At 38.0% G+C, this 21,544-nt stretch overlaps 2 protein-coding genes across 2 annotated transcripts; both read left to right on the top strand.

Moving 5' to 3' along the window:
• Positions 1 to 2,247: 2,247 nt before the first annotated feature.
• Positions 2,248 to 4,805, top strand: LOC120332482 (purine nucleoside phosphorylase LACC1-like). Its single transcript, XM_039399731.2, has one exon. It carries the CDS (start codon positions 2,340 to 2,342, stop codon positions 3,579 to 3,581), a length of 1,242 nt encoding a protein of 413 aa, XP_039255665.2. The 5' UTR covers positions 2,248 to 2,339; the 3' UTR covers positions 3,582 to 4,805.
• LOC120332239 (uncharacterized) lies at positions 4,787 to 20,447 on the top strand. Its single transcript, XM_039399442.2, has 16 exons — positions 4,787 to 5,018; positions 5,719 to 5,923; positions 7,273 to 7,421; positions 7,838 to 7,953; positions 8,392 to 8,517; positions 9,045 to 9,201; positions 10,408 to 10,523; positions 11,799 to 11,960; positions 12,263 to 12,306; positions 13,040 to 13,130; positions 13,220 to 13,341; positions 13,825 to 14,033; positions 15,107 to 15,240; positions 16,103 to 16,222; positions 16,742 to 16,861; positions 18,311 to 20,447. Exons 1-16 carry the CDS (start codon positions 4,823 to 4,825, stop codon positions 18,551 to 18,553), a joined length of 2,310 nt encoding a protein of 769 aa, XP_039255376.2. The 5' UTR covers positions 4,787 to 4,822; the 3' UTR covers positions 18,554 to 20,447.
• Positions 20,448 to 21,544: the final 1,097 nt, after the last annotated feature.

Genomic DNA, 21,544 nt, shown 5'->3' with positions numbered 1-21,544 from the left:
GTTTAGCACCCGCATATAGATTGAACCCGCGAATATACACATGGGTTCAAATGCACGTGGTTTCAAATGTACGGTCACCCAATATTTATAACAGGGGTGAGCAAGGGTTTTTGTACCAGGGGTCAAATTTTTTGCCCACCATGTTTGAGAACCCCTTTGCTAGAATACAATGTCAAGCTGCCTCTCTGTTTGCTATGAAACCATCATTTACACCGACTTAAATGTCAGTAAACACAATTCAAACACTGATAAATAAAACAGTATAAACACTTGACTGAGTACACACTTTTGAAAATCGCAAATTATTTTCATTGAATATATCATTCTTGTGTAATGTACATCTTCGGCCACTTTTGAAGAATTTCAGGTCGAGAAAAAGATATTTTTCAACATTGTAAAATTGTCATTGTCAAACTCAATACTGTACACTATATTAATATTCATTTTGTTCTTTCTTTAGAGACTTTTTTGAAAAGTCATACAATGAGTAAATGTAGCATTAACATAATATATAAATATCTCTCTACACTGTTAGATCATGATTTATGTTATTTTAAATAATGTGGGCAACCACAATACCACCACGTGAACAGAACGTTAAATAAACACATTTGAGAATACTAAATACACACTCAGTTTCCTTCTGTCAGTCTGTACATTCAAATAATATTTCTAATATAAAGAAAAATACTATGAACATTATATCACATTATTAATGATGAAGGATGCTGACATAAGACACATTTGTCCGACATTTACACTTAAGAAATATATTAGCAAAAACTTTTATCTGTTTTTCACCAGATAGAATTAAAATCATATTTTTAGGATGTACACAAACCCATTCTTTTGACAACATCTTTTTATGTAAGTTTCTCTTGCTCTCGTGATTGGCGCGGCAATCTCCACCGCGCCTGCGTGAGTTCACAGGTACGAATCCCATGCTGGGATGGTTATTTGCGAAGATTTCTGGACTCCTCGCCGCCATGGGGTGGTTCACGTACAGTAACTGCTGGTCGGTTACGACTTCCTCAACCTGTCAACCATCAAGTCCATGCTTCCGAAAACAACTAATCCCATACCCAACATGAAATGGCAACCGGACGAGAGGCCATGGTTCGCCGTTAAGCGGTCTTATAGGCTTTCCTCTCCATCAGGATAAATCAATAGATAAACAGATAAATATCTTAACCTGTAATAAGTTTTCCTTTTTTTATCAATTTATTATGCATTTATCTATCGTTTATTCGTTTATTATGCTAATTAGGGAGTCAAATTAAAATTATGCCTGTATACCTTTTACTTATGCTTCAGAAGCGCCTGGCAGCATTATAAATTCGACTTGCACAAATATGCCTGCTACCACGCTACAATATATTGAGGGAAGTAGGTATTTCCCGCTTCGACCGTGGTTTGAAACAGTACAGAACGATGGCAGACATCCTGTTGCATCACGTTTTGGCGCAAGAATTCTTCTGTACCAGGGGAATCCCCCGTTGTAGCACCTCGGTACTTATCTAAATAGAAATTTGCAAACAAGTTCTGTAATCAGGACTTGTTTTTACCGCCTGGAACCTGTTTGTTCCGGTTTGAACAGTGTTTTTTGATAACAGGAAGTTATGTGCCCTTCATCTCGAAGATTTTGAAGGACTACGGTAGCTAAATTTGCTAAGTCATTCAGCTAAGTCATAGAAGCGGCGCAGCACAGGTCTTACATTAGTAAGCAGAGTTATCTATATTCAGATATTAATATTGCATTATGCTTAAGAATGAAAATTGCAGATTCTATGTGTAATATAAGTGTTTTCTATCATGTTTATTATATTTTTATCAATGACAGGATAGGATTTTCCTATTTATCGCGAGGTGTATGAAAAACAAGTGCAGAATCCGTACAATGGAATTGTTGAGGAAGCATTAGCCCTTTCCTCTCTTAGTAAAAATATGTACTTCCTATTATTGTTTTGATATCGTGGTGAACAACGGTAATTATATCGACTATTTATGGGTGTGGCGCATCGTGCTAAGCATTAGGAGTATGCTGCGTAACTGTAACCACATCAACCTGCGTGCATTCGCAGGTTCGAAACCTGTGGGGGATAATCATGTGCAAAAGGATTGCTAGACTCCTCGCCACCGTAGGGTGGTTCACGTAACTGCTGGTTGGTTCCATCAAGTCTATGCTTCCAAAAACAAATATCAATCCCTCAACCAACATAGAATGGTAACTGGACGAGAAGCCGTGGTTCGTCATTTGGTTGAGTCATCTCATTGGCTTTCCTCTCTGTGAGATAAATATGTAAATCCTATCCTTATACAGATGTCAATTGAATAGTAAAATGGCTGTTAGCATATTTTCTAGTTCAAACGTCGTCTTGACAAATGAGCATTTGAATTATGCCACAGTAAAGGAAGCCATTCAGAACTGTTCTAAGCTAATCTTTGTGGGAGTTAGAGAAAATGACACACCTTTGCCACACCTCAAATGCGAGAATGACAGCATTAATGGCAAACTGATTAAGATTGAAGCAATCTCATTGGTTGATGCTGTTTTTAAACTCAAAAAAGCTCTTGATGAGGCTCAAATATTGGACGCGGTTGCTTATATTCATGAAGAAAATGTTAAGGAGTGTACCGCAGTGAAAAAATTGCTTTTTCCAGAAAAATGCAATGTTCGGTTCGAAGTTTTTCCGATAAATGGGGTCGTTGGTGCTTGGAAATCTATTGGCAATGAAACTTTTAATTTTGAATCAGAGGTGAAAACATATTTAGAAAGTGTTCCTAGAAACGAGGATCTCAAAACAGTCAAGTCAAATATGATACCGGATGAAATATTTATCCATGGATATTCTACTCGATATGGGGGTTGTTCAACATGGCCGACTATGGCTTCACTGAACTTAAGCTACAGTTTACGCAAGCCTGACTCTTTGCTTGTAGTAAAAGAAAATGCTAGAAGGCTTTCTCAACATTTGGGTTTCGCTCACGAAAATTATCATCTCGCGAAAGCTAACCATGGTAAAGAAATATGGGTGTATGAGAAACAAGCGCCAAATTCGTACGATGGAATTGTTACTCAAACACCAGGTGTCCTCGTTGCATCACCAGCAGCGGATTGCAACATGCTCCTTCTAGCTGATCCGGTGACGAAAGCGTGTGGAGCGATTCACGCTGGTTGGAAAGGAATTTTAGTTGGAGTTGTGGAATCCGCCGTAAACGCCATGACTTCAAATTATAATTCCGAGCCCAAAAATATCATTGCCAGCTTGGGTCCTTCATTAAGTGTGTGCTGTTGCGAGTTTGGAGTAGACGAATCGAAGAAGTTCCTCGAGATCAGTGAAAACGTTGTCGTTTGGAAAAAGGGCAAAGAGAAGCCACATTTAGATTTAAGGCTTGCTGTGCGCATTCTGCTTGAAAAATCAGGTCTCAAACCAGAGAATATTGATGATGGGATCCGAGGTTTGAATCCAACTCAAGCTCTTGCGACTTGTACAAAATGTGACCCAACGAAAACTTTCTTTTCATACAGAAGAGATGGACCAATGTTTGGGAACTGTGTCGCTTTCATTTCTTTGAAATAATATTCCTAATTAAAATTTCCAAAATGCAAACAATAGACTTTGCTATCTGATGCTTATGATATGATATTTATTGTCATTTATTAATAAGTCAATTCCACCACTTAAGAACTTGATTGTGCCAGTTAGAACCTGTATATTCCAGTTTAAACAAGAACTAACACGGAGGAAAGTTTTATGTTTTCGATAGAATTTCTGAACAGTTTTCCCGGTTTAGTTTTCCTGATTTCCCAAATATTTTGTGTGTTCGTTGTTTTGTGTATTTTTTTCGGTGAAATCATTATTATAAACTTGACATGAATAGACAATTTTGTTTGAGTGGATTAGACAACAGTTTTTACATTTTATTTGTTCCACATTCTTTCTTCAGAGGAGACTCTTTACAAGTAGCTATTTATATGGAGGTAGCCATTTTGTTTTGGGGCAATCTCAATCCGTATTTACTCATTCCTTTGTCTAATCCACCGGGTTCCAACAAGTGGGCCATGGCCCATTTTCTGTTGGGCCACAAACATATTGAAAATTGCTAGAGTCATTAACGAATTAGTTAAACTTTGATTGTAGTAGCAATGAATGTTTTTGCTACTGAGTGATAATTCTTGTTTTAATTATCAAATTGGAATTAAATTGGAAGTGTCCATCCTTACGAAAAACATTTTTTGTTTTGTTTTTGATGTATTTTTCCCCCTTGCTTGCAAGTTAATGGGTCGCAGAGTCACAGAGTTTTTGTGCGACAAAAGTGGGCCACAAGAGAAAATATGTCGAGAACTCTAATCACTCTTTTTTTTGTGTTTAGAAATAATGATTTTGTAAAGTTCTTATTTTGTTTTAATTTTGAAGAGCAACACATTTTGTATTTAATTTCATAATAGCTTGATTATGAAAATAATCATTCAGAAACATCCTTTCATTTTGTGTTTAAGTTCAATTTTTTTGTCCAAAATCGTCTTATGATTCTAATAATTTTTGGTGATTTTACAGTACAATGAGATTATTGTTTTTATATAAATTTGTTTTTGTCAGTTCTCAGTAATATTTCTTTGATTTTATGGCCATTTTTGAATTAGTCCTCTCTCAGAACTTGTAAATTGAAATCATTGCACTTGAAAGTTAATTAATTTTCGTTCACTCTCAACAATTTTTCTTATTGTGATGTTTAAACTTATTTTCAAATTTTTTTTCGCCCCCCCCCCTCAGTAATTGAAACACTGTAATTTGTTATCTCAGGTTAAACTATTTAAAATATGGAAACCGTTAAAGACCATCGAGTCAGTGCTTTGCAAGATGTGCAGGACAAAGTGCTTCGATTACTAGGTAAAATGGGAGATGAGTTTGAAAGTTTGGAGAAGATTCAAGGAACAGAGACCAGTGTTGCCAGATTGCAACAGTATACAAGTGATATTCATTCAATAATTATTTCATTTGGAGAAAGATTTTCTGGTGAGATTTTTTTCGTTCATTTGTTTTACCTGTCTTTCTGAGCATCAAATTAGTCAATATTATTTAATTTTGAAACGATTTTAAGAAAATGGCACATATTTTCTATAAAAGCAAACCTCATTCCTAGTTTTGAAATTAATCCCTATAGATTTGCTTCGATAAAAAATCCTGAAATTTGAATCTTGTGTCTATAATTTTTTAGAGCAAAAATATAAAGCAAAAAAACATTTCCCTGTGTAATAGTGTGAAAGGTAAATGTCATAAATTCATTTTCATATTTTTTGTTTTGGCACCGGAAAAGTTTTTGCAGAATTCATTATTTTGAACATTCCGACTTGGCTGTGTGGCGCATCGTGCTAAGCTTTAGGAACACGCTTGCCACTGCACCTCTGATTACCCTGTGTTAATTTGCTGATTCGAATCCCATGCGGGGATAATTATGTGTGAGAGGATTGCTGGACTCGTCACCGCCGTAGGGTGGTTCACGTACTCGCTGGTCTATTACAGCTTCTTCCACCATCAAGTCGTTGCATCTGAAACAAAAAACTGCCTAACTAATCCCATATCCGACATGGACTGGACAAGAGGCCGTGGTTTGCCATATGATTAAGCCGTCTTATCGGCTTTTCTCTCTCCTGGGATAAATATGTAAATCCTATCTTAACCTAACAGCCATAAAAATAAACTCATTATATTTCAGATGATGTTCGGCCAATCGAATCATTTCAAAAAATCGAATTCAGTGAATTATTTGAAGAGAAAGAAAGTCTTGGGAAACTGAAAGTAGATGCGAGAGGTGGATTTGGAAAGGTTGCGTACAAGGAATTCCGGGGACAGAAGGTGGCAGTAAAGTTTCAAGAAATGGAGATAAGTTCAACTTTCAAACATGAAATTAAAACCTTGAGGTAATTGCTATGCACATGACTTAACCTCGGACTTCACACATCTGATCATTGTCACAGATTAGCTATCCATCATATTTATAGCCAGATTAATTAATTCAGTTAGGATAGGACTTACATATTTATCCCGGAGGAAAGCAATGCCGATGCGACAGCTCAATCGTATGGCAAACCACGATCTCTCGTCCGGTTACCAGTCTATGGTTAGCCAGTTATTTGTTTCAGATGCATGGACTTGATGGTGAACCACCATTCGATGGTTAGGAGTCCAGCAATACTCACACACATATTTAACCCAGCGCCAGTTTATTTGTGTTTCCCTTACATTATTACATGTAACACCCTAATCAACTCGCCCATGCGTGTAACCTTTTTTCCCGTCGCACTCTTCGAGCGCGTAATGCTTTTTCTAATCATTCTATGTTAAGATGTCTTAAGAGTCTGTTGTTGTTTACATAAATATTATTTGTCACTAAGGACTTGTGTGTTGTATTCGGGGTGAAGGATTGTGGCAGGATCCATTAATATACGTCCATACTGGCGCAGCAAGGGATTCGAACCTGCGAAACCATGCAGGGTAATCAGAGGTGTGGTGGCAAGCGTATTCCTAACGCTTATCATGATGCGCCACATCGCCGAGCCTGGTCACAGATTATATATCCACCATATTTAGGGCCAAACAGACTTCTCTAGTATTTTTAGATTAATCTAAATTTTGACTCAATCGTCATGGTTACTTAGATTGTTGGAGCACAAATTCATTTTTTTGTCGTTGTTGAATTGTGTGACTGCTGAGTGCTGAGCATACTTTGGCCTTGGCGTATTTATTTTTATTTTTTTTTCAAATAAAATATATACCGGTAGTTGGACTTTTTGTTATTATTTTCTTGGCCGTTGCTCGATAACCAAATTTAGTTTACCGTGGCTCCCCTCACCCTGAACTGCTTTTTCAGTGTTTATTCCAATTTGTATATCAAGTGTGCTTTCATTTTAGTGAGAAAATAAACTACTGGATTGCTGAAACCGGGATCTATTTAAACTTCACTCTATTTAAAGTCACCTATATGGAATTGTTTTTCCAACTCAAAGCGTTTTTATTATTATTCATAGTCAATTTGGTATCCCCTTGCGTGCGTGTACCAGGTTAGGCCATAATTTCGATTTTCCCTATTTTAGTTCTATTACAAGTTCGGGGACTTTCTGTGTTAGCCAATTGAATATACCACATTACCACCTGTCCATAGGCTTCAGTTTACACAACTTGATGTGCAGTAGGCGAACGAAATTAGTTACCTCCATATTGGTACACATACTTTTGGAGCGCCGCCAATTTTGTTCACGTTTTTCAACAGAACAATTTCCCATGATAACATTATCAGTTTCCGAGGTTGGGGTGAACATACTGATGCAGACGGGACTCCTTATATCTTCCTTGTGATGGAACATTTGGAAAAGAATCTGATGCAGTATGTCCTAGAGCAAGTTTCAGATGATAATAAAGGTGGGAATCGGGTTGTGATGGGTCTGATTCTGAGCTCTTTTACTTGAAGGGGTTTAGGGACGGGGTTAAAATTCGAAGTTTCTATTTTTATTTAAAGATCTAGCAGTACGTGTATGAGCAGGTGTCTGATGATAATAGAAGGATTTTTAAGAGAATAAAAAGGCGTATTTGTTGCTTGTTCTACGCCCCTGTTGTTACAATGCAATTAGTTAAAAATATTTCTTGTGATTAAATTACATAGGTAGGCAAAAAATCGCAAAATTGAAGATTTTACATATCGCTCTGAAAGTTGAATATGGTGTTGAGAGTTCGTCGCAACATGGTTTTGCTGACTAGCATAAATAAGATCATAGGGTTTCTATATTTATTCTATAAAAGTGGAGAAAATTACGTTCACCAACTGCAATCCATTGCAGGTCTCTCCTCTCGAATCACCTGGGAAATTTCGAAGCAAATTGCTCAAGCACTGAATTATCTCCACAACCTTAAACCTTCTATTGTTCATGCTGATCTGAAACCTGACAATATTTTGGTAAGTGAATTTAAAGGATAGTATTTACATACGGGGAAGGGGAGAGGAAAGCCCATTAGACTGCCTAATCATATAGCGTCCAGTAACCAGTCCATGTCGGGAATGAATTAGTTAATCAGTTCTTTATTTTCCAGAGCATAGACTTGATAGTGGAGGCAGTTGTAGCTGACCAGTGGTTATGTGGACCACCCACCCAAGTAGAATGTTCAAGTTGAAAAAAAAAAACGATAAAATGTGGGTCTAGTCAAAATTTTATCCCCCTTTGATTACGGTTACGGCTTCCTCAAACATCAATTTCATTCTTCTGAAAAACGAAATAATAGCATTTTATCCAGTTACCAGCCAAGTTGCTCCTGGGAATATTTGACCAGGTTTCGGTCTCCGACCGATATTCTCGCTCGTTTCTTATTCACAGATTCAATATATACTTCATTCCAGGTCGACACTAAGCTTATTATTCCCAAACCAAAGATTATTGACTTTGGCCACTCTCGTCACGATTCTTTAGTACACTCTGAAGAACAGATGGATCAGGATGAGAACAGTTCTATTGATACACGAAAAGTAAGTCACATCGTATTTTTCCGAACATAGGACCTAGCCTGAAAATAAGCTCAGCCTGAATTTTAAAAATGATTTCAATATAAGTTTTCCTGTTATTTATAGGTAAATGGATATTGGTTTTCATATTTTGTATATTTTAAAATCTCGTAATTCGCTACTTCGTAATTTTGTTTTTGATAAATGAAAATAAAAGATCTAGTGTTATTTTTCAGAAGAGAATTGAAATAGGACCCTGTCCTAGTTTCTGGGAAACACGGTAGGCATGAGTGAGGTTGCTACTTAGCAGATATGGGCCGAATCAAGATATTTACTTAATGGAATACTTTGTCGAATGATATTTTCAAAAATTTAATTATTCTGAATTCCTCAAACTCAAAACTCGGGGTCCTCAAACTTTTGGTGTTAAGAAGCCCTTGAAAAGGTTGACTATTATGTACAGAACTCCACAATAAATTTATAAAGATTAAAAAAAAGATATTTGCCCATAACCTTTCTGAAATCCATCTTTATTTTTTTCAATCATTCAGGGCTACAAGAGATACCGCCCCTCAGAAGCAGAACTTGAGAAAGTTCAGGGTATTGAAGATATGAAAAAGGTGGATGTACATGGTTATGGTCTCACCATTCTCTTCATGAGAACCGGCACCTCACCGTACCCTGAGGACCAGACTCGTGAATTGAAAAGTATGTTTTGGATATAATGTAGGTATTGGACATGAAGAAGACATTTAGATCATTGTGCAAAATTGCTGTTTGTTGTAAAAAAAATCGCTTCTCTGTGCAACTGATGGACATGTGAATTTTGCATTTTGTTCGAGTGTGAGTGCGCATATAAGCTGACCCTTTAGTGCGATCAAAGTTATGCTAGTTTAAGCTGACCCTTTCATTTGGTAACTTTATTTTTAGTTTTAAACTCGGCTTATATGCGATGTACGATTTTTCAATTTAAATTACATTGAAGATATAAACATTAAACAAGGTAAAGCTTTATGATATAGGCACGTTAATGGGATATGTGAACTTGTTTTGTGCGCCCAAACGTTTATGATATAATAGGATTTACATATTTATCCAGGGCAGAGAAAAGCTGATAAGACGACTTAATCACATGGCAAACCATGACCTCTCAAGCAGCAGAATGATCGATGTAGCCATTTGTACTTTTCTCTTATCGTTAATTTTGACATGTTTATTTAGTTGATGAGGCCATAGTTCCCCACGTCAGGGGTTCTCAAACTCTTGATGTTATAGATCTAGTGAAAAGAAAGACTATTATTGACGGAGGCCCGCATTAAATTTATAAAAAGAAAAAACACTTTGTTGGAACATTGTTTTATTAATGACATTACTGTTATTGCTTTTTTGGCAGTTACAAAATTAGCCAAGTCAGTAATTTAATAAGTAAACGTATAGCTCACTAAGCCCTAAGGTTTCTCTTATAGAACCTTCGGGCTCTGTACAGGTAGGATAGGATTTACATATTTATCCTGGGGTAGGGGAAAGACGATTAGACGGCTTAACCATATGGCAAACCACGACCTCTCGTCCGGTTACCATTCCATGTCGGGTATGGGTTTAGTTAGTTATTTGTTTTCGGAAGCATGGACTTGGCGGTAGAGGAAGCCCTAGTCGACCAGCCGTTACCTGAACCCCCGACAGTGGCGAGGAGTCTAGCAATCCTCTCACACATAACCATCCCCGCATAGGATTCGAAACTGCGAACCCACGCAGGGTAATTAGAGGTGCGGTGGCGAGAATATTCCTAACGCTTAGCACGATGAGCCACATCGACGCACCACGCATGATTGGGCCATTTTGGCTTTCTTCTTCCTGGGATATAGTATAAATAGGAAAATCTTTCGTGAGACTCTCCGCTTGATTCATTCTCAGGTGCTCGCATGAGTTCTCCGGTGAAAAGGTTAAAAGGAAAGATCTACATAAGAAAAGTTACACTTCCTGATCTACCTGATACTCTGCTTGGTAAACTCATCCTGGATTGTTGCGAGGTGAGTTCATTGGTGAACTTTGTTTCTTGGTTTATTTCTGTGTCAACAGCCAATCAGTAAAATGTCAATGATGCAGCAAATATATAAATATGCTGATTCTTCAATGTCAAAAATTCTAACAGTTTGCCTAGCTGGGGAGTTTTCACTCGGCCCATGTTACATATGAAGCTGCTGTTTTTGGAGGGGCCGGAATGTTTCTGCTTCAGCATTGCCTACCATATTTATTACACACTATAAATATGCAAATCCTATTCCAGTGAGAATGGCAATTGAATCAGAGATCTTTACCTTGTGATACCAGCATAGGTATGCCCAACACTCAAACCCAGTCCAAGAACTAACTTTAACTAAAACAGGTTTTCCAGCATTTTGTATGCAATTCAAAGTTAAGATTAGCAATGGAAATAGGAACCTCAAAGCTTGGCGGTGTGGCGCATTGTGCTAAGCATTAGGAATACGCTCGCCACCGCACCACTAATTACCCTGCGTGGGTTCGCAGGTTTATATCCCATGCAGGGTTGAAAATGTGCTAGAGGATTGCTGGACTCCTCGTGGCGTGGGGTATCTCACGTAACAGTTGGTCGGTTACGGGTTCCTCCACCATGCATCTGAAAACAAGTAATTGACTAAGTAATTCTATACCAGGGTTTTCCACATGATTAAGCCATCTTATCTCCGTTCCTCTCCCCCAGGATGATTATGTAAATCTTATTCTTTACGAAGCAGAACTCAAACTAACACAGAGATGATCCTACTTTTAAAATGAGTTTTTGAATAAGTAGTAATTGGTATATTCTTAAGGACTAGAATTTTCCTAATTTGATTATTCACTCAATTTGTAACATCTAGTGCAGTGGTTCCCAAAGTTGAGATACCGAGACCAAACCGAGACCCAGAATTAGAAGCTGGAGTATATTTGGGGGCCGGAAGAGTAGAGCGCAAGGGGCATACATACGATTACCGGTAGGTTACCGGTGCAATTGAATTGTTTCGAATACACACATATAATATATACCCTTAAATTGTGATAATGACATAACAATTGGCGGCCAACGTTGAAAGGTATTTCACTCATGTTTGGCGGATCATTTTCCATTGGCCGTAATTAGCCCGCAGTTTGGAAACCATTGACCTAGTGTGAGGTGGAATCATTTGGTGTTCAGTCTTGAGTCAATTGTAGAGGAAATTTGAGAGCCCTGGAACCATTGAGTTATATGTTTTGTAGTCCCACTCACATTTTGTAGATATATTATGAACAATTTTGGTTTATTTCAGAATGCCGAGAAACGTCCAACATTTGCAAAAATCCTGAAGACTTATTTCGGGAAAGAAATGAAAAATCCATTCAATTTGGCTGAGAAAGGAGAATTCTTTGAATGCGGTTTCCTGAAGGATACTCAGATATTTGTGGCAGACTCTATGGTTGAAGACACAGAGGTATGTTGATCCAGTGAATAACGCAGTATATTTCAAACGTCTTGATGACTTTTGCTTGCATGTTTTAAACACAATCATGTGTAATGTTGTACTGAAATATTTGTTATTATCTCTTCATCATTTTTTAAGGCTTCCTCCACAATCAATTTCATGCATCTAAAATACCTGGCCAACTAATCCCAAACCTAACATGCACTGGTAATCGAACAAGAGACTGTGGTTCGCCATATGATTATGCCACTCATATCGGCTTTCCTCTTCCTCATCTAAATCCTATCTTATATTCAATTTCTATATTCCAGATTAAAAAATACAAGGGCTCGGAATCACCACCTGGCTACAGAAGGTAAGAGGTTTTGGCGCGGCGGTGTGGCTCATTGTGCTAAGCGTTAGGAATACGCTCGCCACCGCACCTCTAATTACTCTGCGTGGGTTCGCAGGTTCGAATCCCATGCGGGGATAGTTGTGTGCGAGAGGATTGCTGGACTCCTCGCCGCCGTTGGGTGGTTCACGTAACCGCTGGTCGGTTACAGCTTCCTCCACCATCAAGTCCATGCTTCGGAAAAACAAATACCTAACTAATCCCATACCCGACATGGAATGGTAACCGGACGAGAGGACATGGTTCGCCATATGGTTAAGCCGTCAAATCGGCTTTCCTCTCCCCCGGGATAAATATGTAAATCTTATCCTTATTTTATAGGATAGGATATTCCCATGATTATCATGGGAAAAAAGAAATATGATAAGATTGCCTGAAAACATGGTTATAAACCATGAATGAGGTTTCCAAACTAAGTTAACATAAATTTGTAACGAGAAAACGTAACTCATAGATGTGGATATCTTTAAGGATATGTTTCATCGCGTTAGGTGTTAAAAAATCGCTCTTGCATATGTACCTCTGATTACTTTGCATGACCTTGCTGGTTTGTATTCTGTGGGGGATAATTAACTGATCGAGCTGCATTATCGTCTTTTCTCTTCCCTGAAAAAAATAAACGATTACATGAAGTTACATATAGCCATATAGTTACATAACCTAGTCAAGTAACTTCTAAGAGGTTTTTGTTTTACAGAGAAGATCTGATCTGTGGTGTGGAGATTGTCAACAAGCCTTACCATGATAAACCGGATCATAATGAGGAACTCAGAAAGAAATATTTTGAGGTGAATTTTCAATGACACAGAATGAGATACTAAAAATCGTTTGAGAATCGCTGGTGTTATAACTATACTGACTAGCTATTTTTCTTCAGCACTACAGAAAATTCCGTAAACAGGCGAAAGCAAAGGATATTGATGACAACCCAGCAGTTGCATTAAGTAAAGTCATAACAGAGAGATCTGGGGATGAAGAAACGCAGAAAGTTGAACTGGAGTAAGTGCTTTTTTATAACGCACTCGTCACTCAAAAACTCTGGAAAAGTAACTATTGAAAATTACAAATTTGCCAAATTGTTTGGGAAAATTTTTTGCTTTTAATGTTGTACTACGCAAGCAGCCTTATAAGTTATACTTAGGATAGGATAAGATTTACATATTTATTCCAGAGGAAAGAGATAAAACGGCTTAATCGTATGATGATGAACGGCCTCTCGTTACCATTCCATGTTGAGTTATGGAATGCGTTGGCCAGTAATACGTTTCAGCTGCATGGACTTGATGCTGGAGAAAGCCGTAACCTCCAGCGGTTATGTGAACCACCCTGCGACGGCGAGGAGTTCAGCAATCCTCCCACACATACTTCACCTCACATGGGCTTCGAACCTGCGAGCTACTATGTTTTTTTTTAGATGTTCAACTTTGAACAAAGCTTGGCATAAGCTGTCATTGATATGTACACACATACATAATTTTCTAGATACAAGGAAAAGACATACTGTCACCATCGAGCAATGAGAGAAATCTGGCGTGATTTTGATACTCCAGATAAAGTAAAACTGTTGCCATGTTTGAGTGAGGTCCACCCATTGTACAGCACTTCATTTGGACTCCATGTTGCTATACTTACCAATGAAGGACCTGGCAACACTAAAAAGTTTGTTTTCACAAGAAGATCTAATAAGCCAGGTAATGAATATTTTCTTATTTCTGATTATTTATTTTTGTGTAGAGGAGGGGGGAGGGGGTAAAAATGGTGCTCTGCGGGCACCTTTTTGTGAATCTCAGCTGTACGTAACCTAATGTTTCATTTACAACATAAGAGGCATTAATGTGATGGATGAGGTTGCTTCTTACTGCACAATATATCAATTCTCAGGACAATTTCTGTCAAGCAAACTCGTAGGTCCTACTCTTCAGCAATCATCACCTGTATTTTGTTATCATATTGGTTAGAGCTGAAAATGCTGCCTCACACTTAAGGTCGTTGCAGAAGACAATATAATTTTAATTGTCTTTTCTAAGATAAATTGATATCCGCCCAACTATAAAGATGCAATGACTTTTTGATTGACATCAAGCATTACATATCGATCAGACTCTTTTCATATCGTTGCAGACCCCTTGTGCAGTCTTCAGGTCGCCTCGATTGTAATTTCTTCTTATATTCTTTTGCTAGTTTTTCTACTTTTTTATGCTATTATCCATTACTGTTAGGTTTTTTTCACGGGTGTCGCTGCTCGATAACCAGTCTTGGTTTCTCGCGACTCCTTTTCACCTCGGCTTACCAGTTTCGCCTCTCTACATACTGTATTAATTAGTGTAATTTACTTCATGTATGGTGGATAAAATAAACTATCGATTACTGTTTACGGGCCCCAGTTTGGAAAACCCTGCCCTAGCATATTGCGGAATCAGTGGCGGCTTGCGGCCTTGTTAAGAATGGAGGGAATGAGAAACGCCACATAAAAACATCTTATCTGCTTTTGATAAAATAAAAACCTTCTTCTGAAATTTGAGTACTCCCATAGTGTGTGTACCAGTATTTTGATTTTTAATATTTAAGTTATGTTACAAGTTCGGGGACTGTCTGTGTTAACCAAGTAAATATGCCCTCTGCCCATAAGTTTTGGTGCCTTTATACAACTAGATGTAAAGTGGGCAAACAAAATTAGTTACCTCCATATTGGTACACACACTTCTGGAGTGTCGAAATTGGACTTAGTTTGTCTTAAATTAAAGCTTGTGTAATTTTCAAACAGGTATGGCGACTCCGGGATCCTACACATGTGGGGCAGTAGAGAGTTGCTCCATTAAAGATTACTTGGATTGTGAGAAAACTAAAGAATTCATTGCAAAGAGAAGAGCTTTGAGAGAAGAAGAGAGAAATAATGAGGTGTGTAGCATATTTAAAACTTGTCCAGGGAGAAAGAAATTGATAATATTGGCTCGGTGTTGTGGCGCATCGTGCTAAGCTTTATGAATTTGCTCGCCACCACATCTATGATCACCCTGTGTGAATTCGCAGGTAAGAATCCTGTGGGGGATATTTATGTGCAAGAGAATTTCTTGACTCCTCGCCCCTTTAGGGTGGTTCTGGGGCTCAGTTACGGCCAGTTCATTTCAATATTCACTGGTTACTGAAATAAGTTGTGTCTAAGTATTGTTACTTGAACCACTCCATAAATTTTGTGGCCTGATTTTCTGACACCTAGCAAGAGAAAATACTTGGTTTCATGTTGTGATCATTGTGTTTGTGTAGGATAGGAGTGTGGAAGCTTTAGTACGGGAGGGCCAGATACAAATAACTGGATGAAACGACGGGCCACATTTATGTTAAACATAGGCTTCTGTTAGTTGCAGGTACATGAATTTTGGTTATTGATCCCATGACATGCGTTGTTCGCCTTTTTTTAAGTTAGCTGTTAGGGCATCGTAACGTCATTTGCACTTCTCTGCTTGCCCCAAAATTTTTCCTTGTGGACCACATTTGGCTCGCGGACTGCAGGTTGCACACCCCCCAGTGTAGGACTATTTTAGTAATTAACGACCTTTTTTTGATTTGAAGTAAATTTAGTTACAATTATAGCATTACAGTGAATATAGTTCTTCGAATATCCCACACTTTGACACTCTTTCAGTAGGTGTAGATGAAATTGTGTCCGCTCATTTTTAATTGTTGCAACATTTTTCAACTTTTTTTTTCCCATAGAATACCAGCAAAAAAATCTTGAATTTTAAATTTGTATGTTTCCAAGGTTTATGAAACTGCGGAGGAAAGGGAAGCAGCTGAAACAAAAGAACAGGAAGAGAGGGAAAGAGAAGAACAACTTGCGTACGTGTCTCTAGTTGATACTGCTGCAAGAGGATTGGAAGAGGTATTATCTTTGAGCAATTTGAATGAAAACAAGCGATGCGTTCAGTACAATGGTTTATTGATTGTTTCGTTGTAATGATTGAACCATCTATGTTGATATCCCATGACCAGAGTGTAATAAATCAGCAGAGAAGGTTGGACCAAGAAGATTCCCTTCCAAGCAATGAAAGCTCCTTATCTGGTACTCTCGTAGTATTTGTACCAGATAATGTTGTGCCATAATTTTATTTCGATTTTCCTTATTTTACTTCTATTACGAGTTTGGGGACTGTCTGTGTTAGCCAAGTGAATATACCCCCTGCCCATAGGTTTCAGTTCCTTTATACAAATTAATGTGAAGTAGACAAACAAAACTAGTTGCCTCAATATTGGTATTACGAGACGAATAAACATACATACACACACACACTTCTGGAGTGCCCCTTATCTACCTATGAAGATTTTACAGAGGCTTGTTTGAGTTAAAGCGCATAAATATGTCTAAAAAAGATTTTTTTCTGATAATTTTCTTTTTTGTCAGGAACTGGGGCTACCTCTTCAGGGAAGTGACAAAGACGCGATCACTTTGAACACAATTTATCTGAAGTTTGACAATCATGAGTGGGGGATGTGTGGCTTTGTCGATTTGACTAATGAAAAGGTGGGTGAACCTCAAAATGGTATTTAATATTTAGGGGGGGGGGAAGATGATTAAGTGGTTTAAATAGAATTTCCATTTTTTATTTGGTACTCTCGTAGTGTGTGTGTAACAGGTTAGGGTTAGGCCATAATTTTATTCTGATTTTCCTCATTTTAGTTCTATGACGAGTTCGGGGACTGTCTGTGTATGCCAAGTGAATATACCCCCCTGTCCATAGGTTTCAGTCACTTTACGCAACTTGATGTAAAATAGGCGAACAAAAGTAATTACCTCTATGTTGGTACACGCCTGTCATTTTTGGAGCAAGGAAATCTGATAAGCTGGCTTAGGATAGGACTTTGATATTTCTCCCGGAAGAGAAGAAAAAGGGATAAAACAGCTTAAGATAGGATTTTCTATTTCTTTCCCAAAAGTAATGGCAATATGACAATTTTAATCATGCGACCGTTACAGCCTCCCTGGTAACTAGTCCCATGGTATCTAAGTTTCACGATGTGCCAAATGTCGAGCTTTAATTAGTTTTATCCATTTCAATTCAGTATTCTTTCAGATATGCACTAAAACCTCATTTTTCACATGGGCTAGGGCTCTCCGGCACCAAAACACCTTACCACTATACTTCCACTTGTTTCCACACTCTCGTATCCCTAACTGCGACAAACAAAACTATTTTATAAAAATATAAATATGCCAAGTTATCGGCTTCCCATCGCGGGATAAATATGAATTCAACCTCAACTCAGGCAGTGTCTGTATTCCGCTGTAAAAGATTTTGCTGCCGTTGCCATGGTTACTCACAAGACTGTGCTCGGAGTCGTTATCCGTTTCCTCTTGGATCGGGCGTCTTTTGGGTATCCAGGTCGCCTCGACTTACTTTAACGTAAATCTGTTCTAATATTTATTGTTTGTTTGATTTATATATTACTGTTATTTATCTATTACTGTTAGACTTATGCCATGGGTGTCGCTTCTCGATCACCAGTCTTGGTGTCTCGCGCCTCCCTTCACCCTAAAGTACCATATTTCCTATTTCTTGTATTGTGTATTCACATTGTGTGCTTTGGAATGGTGGAAAAATAAATTACTGATTACTGATTACCCCGCGGGGACTATAAGATGGCCCAATCATATGGCAAACCATGGTTCCTCATCCAGTTACTAGTCCATGTTGGCTATGGGATTAGGTAATTAGTTATTTGTTTTAAGACGCATGAACTTGATGATGGAGTAATCTGTAGCCGACCAGCGGTCACGTGAACCACCCCACGTCAGTGAGGAGTTCAGCAATTCTCTCGCACTTAACAATCATCAAAAGAATTCGAACCTGCGCAAGGCAATCAGAGGTGCGGTGGCAAGCGTATTCCTGAAGCTCAGCACGATGCGACACACACCGAGCATTATCTAGCCAACCAATAAACCAGATGTCCTTTATTCTATCTTTCTTTTCAGATTCGTGAAGAAAACCGGTTCAGCTTTTCCAAATTGAACGCAGCATTTACCAGCGGTCCTAAAGATAAATTTGAGCATTGGCAAATCCATGGAGTTGATTTTGAGCTCCGTACTATGGTTGAATGGATACGAGAGAATCACGATAAACTTGCAAGCTCAGCAAAAATTGTCGTTGTCAAAGTTCTTCAAGCTTTCTTTGGTGTTGCTGATGTTATTGATGCCTTTGAAAGGAAAATGTCCTAAAATGGGTCAAACTCAAGTTCATGTATCTGAAAACTAATACCAGTAACTAGCTAACTAATCCCATACCCGACACGGACTGGTAACCGGACGAGAGGCGGTGGTTCGCCATATGGTTAAGCCGTCTTATAGGCTTTCCTTTCCCCCCGGGATAATTATGTAAAAAAGCTATTTTCTGTATGGCTTTCGGGATTCGTTTTTAAAATTCTATCAATTACACCAAGGCTTACCAAAGTTTTTTAAGCTTGCGACCCCCCCCCCCCCTCTCCTCCTTTTACGCGAACCTTTGTAAGCCGGCATTGTTATGCAATCGTTTCTCTGATCTTATGTATTTTCTCGAAATCGTGAGACTTAAGTTTTGCACAAGTCTAAAAAAGTACGATAGATATAGTTCTTTTTTTGCGACCCCTAAAGTTCGTTTTGTGCCCCCCCTGCCCATTCGTGACCACCAGTTTGGGAAGCCTTGATTTATTCAATACTATATACTGCAATGATCCCAATTCCTCGTTATATTTGATTTATATTTTGACATCAACATCATGCAAGAAAGCAGGAACAGCTTTCAGACTTTAAAATGAAAGCTATTATTCTATTTGAAAGTGAAAATCCGTCTTGGTGACTGACAAAATGAGTAGCTGTGTTACTGAATTTTTTTTCTGTTTTTCTAGCGGCTACCCTGTATCTACTGCAATAATCCCAACCTTTTCAACACATTCCTTGCTTTGCCTTTATGTAAATCTTCTTTTCTCCAGCGTCCCCGATTACCTTGCTTACTATGCATGAAATATTCTATTACCATTTGTTGCTTGTTCTTTAACAGGTTGTTAGGCAGTGATGTTCACAACTTTCTATCTGGTACAACTTGAATAGTTTATAATGTGTGACTAAATATTCAGTAATCGGTAATTTATTTTTTTCACCATGTTAAAAAAGCACTTTCGACATACAAATTACAATGAATCATAAAAAATCGCATTTCAGGGTGAAGGAAACGTGGAAGCCAATACTAGTTATTAAGCAGCGCCACCCATTAAGAAAGTCTAACAAAACATGATAAAAAAGTGAAAAAGCCGAACTATATATGAAAAAAACAACACAAAATACGTCTAGGCGACATGCTACATCCAGCAGTCGTATGTTTTAACAAAATTAAAAAGAGATAGCGAACAGAGACCGCAGACTTATCGATCTAGCGGCGTGAATCCTTCGCTCTGACTCAATGGCGACACTGCATGTCCCATCACTAATTAATTAATAACTCGCTAATTATACGACATCATTCATCCAAAATCAATAGGCTTCTGGTCCGAGATATGATGGATGCACATGCAGATTTAACCTCGCTTTCAGGATATATCGCGTAACATACGAAAGTGTCTAACAGACAGACAGACAAATACCTATCAACATACTTGCCGATCAAGATCGATAAGTAATGACTCCTAGCTAGCATCGACCGTCAAGGTACCCATGTTAACCAAGGTAAATGTTTTGATAAAATCAAATAAGTCAATAATATTAGATTGACTGAAAGAATATTACATACATCTATGTTTTTTTCAAAAACATGTTTACTTCGACTTTATTCTATTTATCATGTTATGTTGGACTTTCCCAACGGATGCCGGCGCCCGATTACCAGTATTGGTTTTTGGCTTCTCCTTTCACCTTGAAATGCGATTTTTTTTTATTTCTTTTAATTTGTGTATGTGTAGTTTGTATTTTCAGCATGATGAAGAAATAAATTACTGAAGACCTTTGATACTGCATGAGATTTTGATTTTCCTGAAATGTAATCAATTACTTAATACTAATCATGTTCCATTCCATTTTGATTTTTATAATTTTTTAATTGCTCTTACACTAACTAACATCAGTGAATAAATACCATACCATAATCAAACAGACTTTATTTTTTTTTTAAATCTTTTGCTGACACACCGTGAACTGATATATACTCTGCAGGCAAAGGTGTAGAGGTTTCAATAATGGATTGAAGTACGATTGATTTAAGTACCACTAAGACAGGGTGGGCAAAATACAGCGCGCGGGCAGGATCTCCAGCTCGCCGAAGTATTTCATCCGGCCCACTTGTGCGTGTAGAATTTACGACTACAGTTTATATCGTTTTTATAGATATAAATTTGCGTTGAAACTAACGAGTCGTCGGCTAAGATATAGACATGTGTTATCTGCACCTGTAAATAATGTGGAAAGCCAGCCACCTGATGACCCGATTGCTATATTATTCTGTTAGTTATATAAACCTTAGTCTAGGTTTGGACTTATTTTTCTACCAACATTCTCTCTGCAGCTGCCGTAATTTGCCAGCCACTGTAACAAATCCATCAGTATGAGTGGGAAACGCAATGTGGATTCCGAATGACATTTTTAACAAGAAATCGAGAGACTTATTTTTTAAAACAATATTCACCTGCCTGCTTAATTTGTAATGAAGGGTTTCTGGTGTTTGGAAAATATAGCATTAAGAGACCTTTTTTTGAACTAATACAGTGCAGTCGATGCGTGAAAACACGGTAATTTCCCAAGCGTAGTTTGGCTGGGATACCATGTTGATCAACTATAATATGCATGTACATAGAAAGTATGTCCATTTAAATAGTAGGGATTGGGGAGCTCCAAAAGCATGTGCACTAAGGTGGCGCACAACATGAACGTGGTATTTGTGATCCGGTTAGCGTTCAGGTTGTGCCACTAATAATCATTTCTGGTCGATAACGATACCTCGTTCCCATGGTAACCAGGTATTCTGTTGTCAAGGGCAATTGTCAAAATGCAATTTTTATCATATTCCTTACTTCTTAAATACACATGGGTTAACTTATCTTGAAAATATCCTTTCCTAACGTAATGTTTCTAACACTTGGATAGCAATACGGATGATGCCTCGTTTCCATGGCAACGAGGTATTCTCTTGGATGGCACCATATCCGAAATTAATCAGAAGATGCTACTGTACATGTGTGCCAAGTT

This window comes from Styela clava, chromosome 13 (genome assembly GCF_964204865.1).
Source record: "Styela clava chromosome 13, kaStyClav1.hap1.2, whole genome shotgun sequence".
NCBI lineage: Eukaryota > Metazoa > Chordata > Ascidiacea > Stolidobranchia > Styelidae > Styela > Styela clava.
The sequence above is the reverse complement of the archived record's forward strand: the minus strand, read 5'-3'. Positions and strand labels throughout refer to the sequence as shown.

Excerpts from the sequence above, each read along its gene's own strand:
- LOC120332482 (XM_039399731.2), top strand. The coding sequence starts at position 2,340 with ATGGCTGTTAGCATATTTTCTAGTTCAAACGTCGTCTTGACAAATGAG.
- LOC120332239 (XM_039399442.2), top strand. The coding sequence starts at position 4,823 with ATGGAAACCGTTAAAGACCATCGAGTCAGTGCTTTGCAAGATGTGCAG. Across the intron at positions 5,019-5,718 it reads ATTTGGAGAAAGATTTTCTG|ATGATGTTCGGCCAATCGAA; the intron begins GTGAGATTTTTT and ends ATTATATTTCAG. Across the intron at positions 11,961-12,262 it reads CTATGGTTGAAGACACAGAG|ATTAAAAAATACAAGGGCTC; the intron begins GTATGTTGATCC and ends TCTATATTCCAG.